The following is an 11,274-nucleotide window of genomic DNA, read 5'->3' as shown; positions in this document are numbered from 1 at the left end:
ATACAAAGATTAATATAAATTGGTTAATTTAAGATGTAAGAGCTAGCTGGGAACATGCCCAAGTCGTTGCCCAACTAGTGTTGCAATTAATAAAGCTTTTGTGTGATTATTCGGGTCTGGGTGGCCGGGAAACGAAAAAGCAGTCTTCCTTTACATTACTGCATCACTTGCACTCTTGAATTTGAAATCCACGTCTTGAGAGGATCATCTATCTTTTAAGTTCTAAAGCAGTGAAACTTATTTAGTTTCCAGGGCTAAGTCAAGATCATCATGGCAAGAAACATGGCAACAGGCAGGCACACATGGGATTGAGAGCTTATATTCTGATTTACAGGCATATAGGCAGAGTCATATGAGCTGGTATGGACTTTTGAAACCATCAAAGTCCACTTACTGACATACCTCGTAATTCTTCCTAAACGGTTTCACTAACCAGAGACCAAGTATTCAAGTATTCAAATATATGAGTCCCTGGAGACCACTCTTGTTCAGACACCACAACACAATAGGCACGGGAGAAGGTAGAAACATGCAGACACTACTAGGGGATGCTCTGGTTTGTGTGGCACACAGTAAATCACTGGTGATATTTTTTGTCATGAGTCACCGTTTTGGGATAACTTCTGCTGTGATCCAGGTTGCTGCAGGCTTGTTTGTTCCAGGGTAGGGGTGTGAGGATTAGAAATGTTAGCAAAAACAGATAAGAAAGAAACACCAGGACATAAGATACTGCCAGGATGGCAACTCAGCAAATGATGGATGCTGAATTCTGATTTCACCCATGTGTATTTTTCATTCACTTTTATAACCCAATACAAAAAGGGGGAAGAAGGCAAAAGACTGCTTTAACATGATACAAAGGACAACCAGAACAATTACTTGCTCTAATACTTGAGACATCGAGCCATTAAATCCTGAGCAAAGCATTTGATGTTTGGGGCAGTGAACACACCTTAGAGCAAGCATCCTGCAGGCAGCCACTCCCTAAGTCAAACCTTCTATTTCAAAAGAAGAAGAAGTATGCTTCAATGCTCTGACCTTTGGTCAGGATGGAGAGGATCTACCTCTATGGGCCATCTTAATGCCCAAAATACCAAGTAACCACACCCTAAGTCAGGACCTCTTGTTGGTAGCCACACCTGTTGGCACCAAATCTGAAAGAGCAAAAATAAGCTCAAACTCTCTGACCTTCAGACAAGATGGGATAGGATCATCTCTGTGTGCGTTCTGACAAATTTTCTACAAATAGCAGCAGCAGAAACAGTGCACTACTACGATAACACAGGGACTGGTTTACCTTAACCGGGTTACAAATGTCTGAATGAGATCTCATTCTTCGCACTAATTCTGTAAGTAATTCCTTTAATTATTTCAAAGGGAATGTTATAAAACTGAATTTGTTAAGCAGCTTTAAACTTCATATACAAGATTTTATTCATAAAGTTAGATCTGTATCAATAAGATTTAAAATTTTCTAATATACATTTAAGAGTGTTGCATTTAAGAGTATCATTTACTCATCTGTTGAGATATAATTATACATATATTAGTATTCAATACAGACACTTTTAGCTCATTGAAAAGGCAAAGCATTGGTGACCACTAAAAAGATTTGAGTTTATCAATTTTTTTTTTAAACTGGGAAAAAAATGGGAAGTGAAATTCTTTTAATTTTTAATTTTCTACCCATTTGTCTTTGCCTGCATAGACGTCTGTGGGAGGGTGTAGGATTCCCTGGTCCTGATGTTACAGGCAGTTGTGAGTTATCATGTGGTTACCAGGAATTGAACTTGAGTCCTCTGGAAGAGCAACCAGTGCTCTTAACCTCTGAGCCACCTATCCAGCACCAGAAGTGCACTTTTCATTGCATAAATATCTTTCCTCCATATGCAGTTCTCTTCTGGAAGGTAGAGTCCATTACGTCGGAATCAGTCCTCACACAGTTTCAATGACAGTGGCAATTTCTTTAAACTGTCTGTAGAAATTCTGAAGAAAAGAGGGAAAATATTAATTTTACTTTTTCAGTCTATTTACATAGTTCTTTTAATTATATATAACTACCACACATAGTTTGCATTTCAATGTTACATCCTAAGTGAAGATCACTGAGAAACAAACATACCTAGACAAGAAGGCACTGCAAACCTGAGACAAACCTCAAGAAGCCCATATCTAAATAACAAACAGGAGAACTGCCTCCCAAAGAAAACATGAAACATGTACATAACTTCTGCAGGTGTCTCAGTATCCTCCAGAGCCTGGCTCAGAAGGCCAACCATGGAGAGCAAAATCCACAGGTGTTCAAATCCCTTACATGTATTCACATATATTTTTACCAAATCACATTGTATACACTGAAAACATATTTTTATTTATCAATTATACCTCAGCAATGCTTCAGGGATAAGGTGATCTGTTTGCTAATTTATTTACTCCTGAAGAAAAACTCCATACAAACGCCCTGCAGATGAGGAAGAGTCTGCACCTGTGAACGACTGGAATGTCTGAGGCTAACTTGGCTTTCCCGTTCAGTCCGGGACCACACACTACTTCCTTTCCTAGCGCCCCATTCCTTCAGACGCCTATCAACATCATTAAGAATAAATGTGTGCTGTCTTGTCTATCAAGAGCCCCTTAAAATACAGTTTATAAAGAGGAACTCGAAGGTCATACAGTGGTACATGGAAGACTTTTCCAGAAGCCTTGGCTTAGAGGTACCACCTACTTCACGTGAGCAAGTACATGGGTGTGATCCCACATCATCCACACACAAAAACGGAAGGGCAGGCTGAAGAGATGGCTCCAGTCATCAGCACTACCTGCTCTCCCAGAGAACCTGGGTTCCGCTGCCAGCAGTCATGTGGCCATTTACAACTGTCTGAAACTCCAGTCCATGGGATCTGATGCCCTCTTCTGGCCTCAGTGGGTAGTGCGTGCATGTGGTACACAGATAAGCAGACAAAACACCCATACACCCCAAGTGAACAAACAACAATAAAGGAAGTCCAGAACCAATGGAACTTTTTTTTTTTGGTTTTTTGAGACAGGGTTTCTCTGTGGTTTTGGAGTCTGTCCTGGAACTAGCTCTTGTAGACCAGGCTCGAACTCACAGAGATCCGCCTGCCTCTGCCTCCCAAGTGCTGGGATTAAAGGCGTGCGCCACCACCGCCCGGCCCAATGGAACGTTTTAATCCTCTTCAAAAAATGAAGCTTTTATTTTCATTTCTTTCACTAAGGTGCTTTTCTGGAGTGCCCAACTCTCCTTTGAGAGCTGCTTCATCTACTGAGGGCTCACAGCAAACCAAACCAAACTGTACACACCATTAAATCAGCTAACGATAGGCATCTCTCATGATATACATTCAAAAGGAAATTAGACAGTGTTCATTCCCCATGGTGGTTTCAAAGAAAACGGCCCCCAAAGGGCGTGGCACTATTAGGAGATATGGCCAAGCGAGAGGAAGTGTGTCAAGGTTGGGGCAGGCTTTGAGGTCTATTTTACTCAAGCTTCCCTCAGAATGACAGTAAGTTGACTTCGTGTTGCTTGCAACCCGAGACGTAGCCACCATCACGCGTGCCTGCATGCCACTACGCTCCTCATCATGACTGTAAGAAAGCCGCCCCAGGTAAATGTTTCCTTTATAAGAGTTGCCGTGGCCACGGTGTCTCTCCGCAGCAATGCAAAGCCTACCAGGACACTTCTGTTCTCTTCCTTGGATAGAAGGTAAATAAAACGATAATATGAATGCCCTAAGTTTAAGCATAAACTACCGAGTTACTGAAAACTCTAGCTAGTAAGACTCATCAATATGTATTAGCCCTGAAATGCATTTTGTAAGCAGTCTAACAAACCCAATGCTAGCCAAAAAAAGATTACTTTTGCTTAAAATTACTATTAAACATAAAAACAATAAAAAGTTGAGTACAGAGTAAATATCCTGTAGAGAAGATGAAATCATTCCTAAACATATTAGTCAGAAACTGTTACAGTAACGAAAGGGCACTATGCACAAATTGGCGCATCTTACTGGGAAAACTTACCAAACTCTCAGAGAAAATAACTTGCTTTTGAAACAGCAGTAAAACTTAAATTCAGTGAGTTACACTACAAACCTGAAACTGTGGGATTGTCATTTCGATGGACTTGGTGTTTACTTGGCCAGAAGGATCTGCCACTTTGAGCTTCACTGCCACATACGGGTACTTGAGGGATCTGCAGCGGTCAGAGCTCACAGCCATGCCCAGTTTCCACTGAAAATCTACAAGCTTTAACACAGCAGCACAAGCATCACGTGAGAAACAATACGCAATTTCTGTCTTCCGTCTTGTATTGGTTTCAGTACTGGTCACAGTGCCTGGAAACAGCTTCTTTTACGCTGGTAGGCAAAAAATGGTCAAATGGCAATGAAGAAAACAAAGGGCAGAAGCAGGACCAGAAAACAAGTGGACAAAGCAAAATGTCAACCAAAGCAATCAAGTGTCTAATAGATGCATAAAGATGTGGAAAGTGGCTTTTTGTAACAGGCTTAACTTCTCTACTATGGCACACCAAATGAGCATTTTTTTAATCTTTCCTCCTGCTCATGCCCCACAAGTCCTAAAACAGAGATGGGTGCCATGGTCGTCAGGGGTGCCCATCCCGGCTGTCTCCTCCCTACAGTGTCAAGCTCAAACCTACCATTACAATGAGTGGTGACGGCCAGGCTTTAGATTCCATCAGTCCTCGTGACGGACACATGCCAGGGGACGTGCTGTGCAGCGGTCACCTGCTCAGGGCCTCACTGAGTCACCATAGTTTTATAGGTTATAATTTCCATTTCGCAGATGACAGAACCCAGTTTCAGAGAGCTTAGGTGATGGGCTCTGGGTCACACACCTCAGAAACGAGAACAGAAGCCCATGTCTGTTTGACTGTAAAGATTAAAGGCTTAATGACTACTGTGTTCTTAATCTAGCTCCTGATGATGCTTCCTCGGTGTTGCCATGGCATCAAACAGAACTGGATAAAGGCACCACTTCCTTATATTTTATGTGAACTTAGGCAACTCCTGGTCCAAAACTCCAGTTCTCTGACTTTCTCGGAGAAGTGTTATTATTAATTTAGAAAGGCAATTTTTTTATTCCTAATGTAAAATATGAAAGGTTAGAAAACTTATACTTCATCTTCAAAATAACTTCTTTGAAGAAATAGCTGGGCTTGGTGATACACGCCTTTAATCCTAGCACTTCAGAAGCAGAGGCGGGTGGATCTCTGAGAGTTCAAGGCCAATCAGGTCTTACTAGAAAAGTTCCTGGCTAGTCTGTGAGATTCTGTCTCAGCACAACAAAGAAAAAGTTAAAGGAAAAGGAAGGGAGCTATCTTGGCAAACATTAGTAATTAATTGCTCATGTAACCCTCATGTTTTAAAACACCATATTCCTACCTTGGAATAAAGGCTGACTAATTAAATTGGAACAAAGCTTGCACTGCACTCTCTGGGCAGAGCAACCTAAATTACACCGGCAGAGGCTACGGTGTCCGGTCCAATGGGAAAGCACAGCCCTGGGGAAGGACCCACGAAGAGGGGCGGGGACCGCACGCAACAGCGCGACAGCATGGGGCGTCCACTCACCTGGCAGGTGACCTGGAACAGAAACAGAAACACGATTCAGAGAATCCCCGCGCCACTGTCCGCCCCAGTCCCTTCTGCTCCCAGGCCGAATGTACCTCGGATTTGGCGTCCAGCACCGGTTCCTTGAACGGAAACTCCTCCATGGCCAGACTGGAACTCACAGACACTGGCCAGCACTTCCGCTTCCGGCCCAGCCCACTCTAGGGAGAGCGAGGGAAATAAATTTTCATGCAATTCTTGACTTGTATTAATCAAACATCAGTTTTAGGACATACTGGGTTGAGGAAAGGATCGCTGGGGAGAAAGGCCAAGGACGCGGAGGAAACCTAGTGGAGGATGAATAACCCTCAGGATGTCGCCTCCCCCACGGTCGGGAAAGGAGTGGGCTCGTCTGTACGCAAGCGCAAAGTGACTGTGCCTGGGAGCCTGCGACTCCAGTCAGCGATCCTGTCGAAAGGCTTGGAGATGCGGCCACACCCCCTTGCATGGATCTTGCTGTGCTGTGTGACTTTAACTGCAATTGTCTGGCGAATTCTCATCCTTGGCCTAGCCCGATGATGGAAGGGTGGAGCGAAATGCCTTAAAAAACAGAAACCTCTGCTGCCTTTATTCAGATTTCAACCCGATTTCAGCAGACTGCGGATGCATTCTTCACAGAATGTTCACGCCAATTTTTATTCCCATGCCAGCATTTTATTTAGAAAAATGAAAATATTTTCAGATAAAAATTCGTACATGTGTCATCCACATTTACCAACGGTCACTGATTTACTCATTTGCTTTAACGCAGACTATATACATAATAAGGAGTATTGCATCCCTAAATACTTGAGCACTTACCTCCAAAGAACACTCTAGCCACAAACTAAATTATATATTTATATATAACATATACATATATTATATATATTATTTTTTTAATTTATCCTTTTTTAACGATTATTTTCTTTTTTTTTTGGTTTTTGGTTTTTTGAGACATATATTATTTTTTGAAAAAGAGACTCCCTCTGTAGTCTGCTCATCATGCAGCCTATGCTGGCTTCCATAGCTCAGCAGTCTTCCTGCCTCAGCCACCAGAGTGCTGGGGTGACAGACACCATACCCACCTTGCTCAACGATATTCGAACATTGATTACCTACCGTGCCCACAATCAGAATACAGCCAAGGACTCCAGTTCCCTTCAGTTCCTAATCTAAAGCTCCACAGGTAAGGCTCCCTCAAGGACCTGAGATGGAATCTGCTTTTAAACTCATCTAAGTTGTTGGCAGCACTCAGTTTCATGCAGTTTCTGTATTTGCTGGGTTTTTTAGGGATTCTCTGCTTTTCAAGACTATTCACACCCATGGTTTTGTGTACTTGCTGTCTTTACAAAGCAAATAGTAGAACATGTCTCCCTCATGTCTGGTAACCTAACCAGCCAATTCCTACTCTGCTAGAAATAGTCTAATTCAAGATGTAAGAGCTAGCTAGAAATACGCTTCAGCTATTGGCCAAACACTATTGTAATTAGTGGAGCTTCTGTGTGATTATTTTCGGGTCTGGGTGGCCAGGAAATGAACGAGCAGTCTCTGCCTACATACATTCTCTGTTTTAAAGAATTCAAATGATTAAATAAGACATCCGCAAATATTCTAGACTAACTCCCGGAAGCTGTAAGGTATAGGACTGGAATGACACTTTCTGAGAAGTACCTGGAGTTGTTGAATAGAGATGAGACTCTTTGCGGGCTGAACATCTTTAGAGTTCTACCTGTCGCCAAACAGCTCGCACAGTTGAATTGTACTAGTTAACGAAAATACAGCAAACACCTAGAGCTGCGGCCTGCATGCCCTATGTACCTGTCTCTCTGATGTACCCATCCATGTATTTATTTTTATTTCATTTATTGATTGATTGATTTATTGATTGGTTTTACAAGATAGGGTTTCTTTATGTAGCCCTGACTGTCCTGAAAATCACAGAGATCCCTTTCCTCCACCTCCCGAGTGCTGAGATTAAAGGAAAGTGACACCACCTCCGAGCCCATCAATGTATTTTAGACTTGCCTTAGTTTATGACTTTGTTTGTTCTGTAACTCTGTAAAAACTTCATGAAACTGCTTCCATGTTTGAATGTGGAAGTTGGGTTAAATCTGTGTTCCCGGCTATGGTCACTCAAAAGGCTCCAGAATAAAGTCTCTTATTCCCTTTAAGATGAGAGCAGTGTTTTTGTGTTGACATTAAAAATAATAATCTGTTGCTCCAGAGAGCTGTTAGATCACAGACCCTCCTCTGCCTTGCCCTCTCACTCTCTTTATGAAATCAGGCCACAGGTCCCTATGGGCTCTCTGCTGCCATGTAGACTGGTAGACCTGATAAAAACTTCTTCTGTTTGGCCTTGAAGTTTTCTCCTGCCCCTGGCAGCTGTGTGCAGCTTACGACAACCTTGAACAACAAGTTTACTTTACCTGTGGCCTCCCTGCCTTGTGACTCCTGGTACAAAGGCTAGGCCAGGCTTGGTCACCTGGTCTGCAGTTGACACGCCTTCTGTCCCCTTCCTGCCCCACCCTGCTCCTGAAAACTTGTAAGACGCAGACATTCTGTTTGTCCTACTGGAAATGAAGGCTCTTCCTTCAAGACCCCATCATGCCTATGGTATGAGGACTTCCACACTAATACTCTCCGCTGACTATGATGAACCTGTAACTCTCCTGACATGGTCCTTCAGAAAGTCTCCATTCTACAAACCCATGTTCTTTCATGTTATAATAAACACATGCCAAATTGCTATTTTCAGGTCTACAGCTCACAAGATTATATAATTTGCATACGACTCCCACCTATAAAATACAGATTTGGGGCCTGCACCATGACTCAGTTGGTCAAAGAACTTGCCACTGAGCCTGTCTACTTGAGAGTGATCTTCAGGACCCATGCAGAGGAATAAGAGACCTGACCGTCACGAGTTATCCTCTGACCCCTGCTCCCACACACATCCAAAATTAAAAACGTAAAAATACAAGATTTTTATGAAGTAACAAAAATTGCCAAAATTATACACACAAGGTTATACCTTTAAGAGCATTTTCAATAAAACTCCTCAGTCTCAAATAAGAGGAAGTCCACAGTGCTATATGTCATGAACTCTTGAGGTAATAAAGGTTCCAGGGGAATGGAGGAAACCAAAAGACATTTCTTCCTATTTAAGCATTAAGTTTTAGTTTCTTTTTAAATGCCCAGTGATACAAATTTGAATCAAATAGTCTAAGCAAATTAGCAGGAACTATTCTCTCACAGCTGTGGCCTCTGAACTGGAAGGGAGGAACTCACTGGCGTGCCAAGAGAATTGCGAGAGTTGCATAGCAAAAAGCCCATTCTCTTGGTTCTCGGGCCTGGTTTGGCCTCTTGTTTGCTCCTGGACTCCATTTTCTTTGTCTTTTCCACTTGTTTTGGGGGGAAGAGGATACATATACAGACATGGATGGTCGGTGTCTTTGGAGTCCCAGCCATATACCGAGGGGACAGAGGAAGCACAAAGGGAAAAAGGAAACAGGTCTTGAATCTCAGTTCTGAAAGAAAAACTGATTAACCTACAGAGTCACCCACTCCTTGAACTAATGCTAAGTGAAATTGCATTACTTTTTGTCTGCTCTGTGGCCCATGATGTGTACTATAAAGGGTATATTTATGTGATTGATAAAGCCACTAGTGTGCCAGAGACGAACGATACCACCAGCAGGAGAGATAAGGATGATTCAACCCAACTTAGATAAAAAGATACTAGGAAAACAAACAAAAACTGGAGGTCTCCTAAACATATTTCTTGTATCATACAGTACTACCCCGCTCTATCAGTGAATGCGATCAAAATCCTCCAAGATATCTACTTCCTGATTCACAATCTGTGAATAAGTTACCTTACATCACACATGGGAATAAAAACCACACATCGGCTGCTAAGCAGGTTACTCAGGTGTGAGCAATGTGATGACCTGTGTCCTTCATGGCGAGGGTGGAGGTGATGAGCTGTAGTCACAGGCGGTTTGTCAGAGTGAAACAATGTGAGAAAGACTCCCCCATTTGCTGCCTTCGTACACAGAGAAGGGGCTAAGGGGCCAAGAAGTCTGGCAGCATCTAGGAGCCAGAATAAGAAAGAAAATGGACTCTCCCACATAGATTCCATGAATACAGCCCTCTGGATACCTTGCAGTCCAGTAATATCTATTTCAGAAGTTTTACCTTCAGACTGTAGAATAATAACTTCTTGCTGCTTAAAGCCCTGAAGTTCTGGGCTGCAGTGATGGCTCCATCGGTAAAGGCCTTGCTACACAAGCACTTGACCTGAGTTCAGATCCCCACCACCTATGTAAAGTAGACAAGCATCATAGGACACAGCTGTAAATCCAGCACTGGGAGGCAGAGGCAAGAGGATTGACGGGCACACTGCCCTCTGAGTCAGTCTACTCCAATCTCTGAGGGCGGACTAAGGGAGAGATGTTGTCTCAGAAACAGAGGTAGCAACTGAGGAAGATATCTGATGATTACCTCCAGTTGACCTCTGACCTCTACGAAACATGCGCAGGGTGGTACATAAACACATTTTTTTTTAAAAAAAAAAAAAAGTTTATTTATTTGGTTTTTCAAGACAGGGTTTCTCTGTAGTTTTGGAGCCTGCTCTGGAAGTAGCTCTTGTAGACCAGGCTGGCCACGAACTCACAGAGGAGGCCCACCTCTGCCTCCTGAATGCTTGGATTAAAGGAGTGCGACGCCATGGCCTGGCACAAACACACATTTTTTTAAAAAGCCCCTCTAAAGCTACACATATTGACTACAGTAACAGTAGGAAACCAATACAAGGCGATTTGTTACTGATGTACTGGGACTTTAGAACCCTTTAAACCTCAACTGAGGTCCCTTTCCATCATTCCGCTGGGTGACTTGTTAGATTTTCTGAGTGTAGCTTTCCTGTCTATAAAGAGAGGACTACTAATGTTCCTCAATGTTTTATTCGAGTGTGTAAATGAGATCACATATGTAGACACAGCAAAGTTTCTCCGTGCCACAGTTCTGAACAAACACTGGCAGTTTCTGTCATCACCACGATCCCCAGACTTCCAAAGTCTGTCGGCTGTCTAAAGCATACTTCCTCCTCCTCATTTTAAACACAAGGAAACAGAAGTCCAGGTGTGCTAAACAGTTAGCTCCCAAGTAAAACTACCAGCAGTGTGGCGTAACACACGGTTGAAGCTCTAACCTCAGAGGCCTACAGAGAGATTCCAAACCTCGAGCATGCCTTGTGGAATCCTCCAGGGATCCCTGGGGATTGAATGCTATGCTTCAGGCTAGTCAGGAATATGAGTTATGTATTGTGTAATCAGCGGCTAACATAAACAAAGATGGACACCTTGGGCTATACACAATTAATATTCCTAGCAGGCTAAGGGTTTTTATAGCTTAAAGAAAGGCTTAAAATTTTGAGCCAAATCTGACCAACCCACGTATTAAAACAGCAGCAATGAAAACAAAATGAACTGTTCTATAAACACGGAAATTTTACCTGGCCAATCAATCATTCATGTAAAAATGGTTACTCAGACAGAAGCAATCGAGGGAGAGAAGGCTCACTTTACCCCACACTTCCACATGGCAGTCTCTCACTGTGGGGAGCAGTGGAGTGTCCGGA

The 11,274-nt window shown here is 42.8% G+C and overlaps 1 protein-coding gene across 3 annotated transcripts; it reads right to left on the bottom strand.

Annotated features, from left to right (window-relative positions):
* Positions 1-337: 337 nt before the first annotated feature.
* On the bottom strand, positions 338-6,196 carry Commd6 (COMM domain containing 6). 3 transcript variants are annotated; one of them, XM_057786180.1, is made up of 4 exons: positions 5,888-6,196; positions 5,708-5,812; positions 4,114-4,266; positions 338-1,986 (listed from the first exon to the last, which is right to left on the bottom strand). In XM_057786180.1, exons 2-4 carry the CDS (start codon positions 5,753-5,755, stop codon positions 1,936-1,938), a joined length of 252 nt encoding a protein of 83 aa, XP_057642163.1. In that variant the 5' UTR covers positions 5,756-5,812; positions 5,888-6,196; the 3' UTR covers positions 338-1,935. The 3 variants fall into 3 exon arrangements, with proteins under 3 accessions (XP_057642163.1, XP_057642162.1, XP_057642164.1); XM_057786179.1 differs by having other exon boundaries at positions 5,708-6,196; XM_057786181.1 differs by lacking the exon at positions 5,888-6,196 and having other exon boundaries at positions 5,613-5,730.
* Positions 6,197-11,274: the final 5,078 nt, after the last annotated feature.

Source organism: Chionomys nivalis, chromosome 12 (assembly GCF_950005125.1).
Source record: "Chionomys nivalis chromosome 12, mChiNiv1.1, whole genome shotgun sequence".
Classification (NCBI taxonomy): domain Eukaryota; kingdom Metazoa; phylum Chordata; class Mammalia; order Rodentia; family Cricetidae; genus Chionomys; species Chionomys nivalis.
The sequence above is the reverse complement of the archived record's forward strand: the minus strand, read 5'-3'. Positions and strand labels throughout refer to the sequence as shown.

What these genes read in the sequence shown, in the direction of transcription:
- Commd6 (XM_057786179.1), bottom strand. Translation starts at nt 5,755, where the DNA reads ATGGAGGAGTTTCCGTTCAAGGAACCGGTGCTGGACGCCAAATCCGAG. An exon ending in TGCTGGACGCCAAATCCGAG is followed by an intron (nt 4,267 to 5,707) that starts GTACATTCGGCC and finishes GCTGTGTTAAAG; the next exon opens with CTTGTAGATTTTCAGTGGAA. An exon ending in TGACAATCCCACAGTTTCAG is followed by an intron (nt 1,987 to 4,113) that starts GTTTGTAGTGTA and finishes TCTTTTCTTCAG; the next exon opens with AATTTCTACAGACAGTTTAA.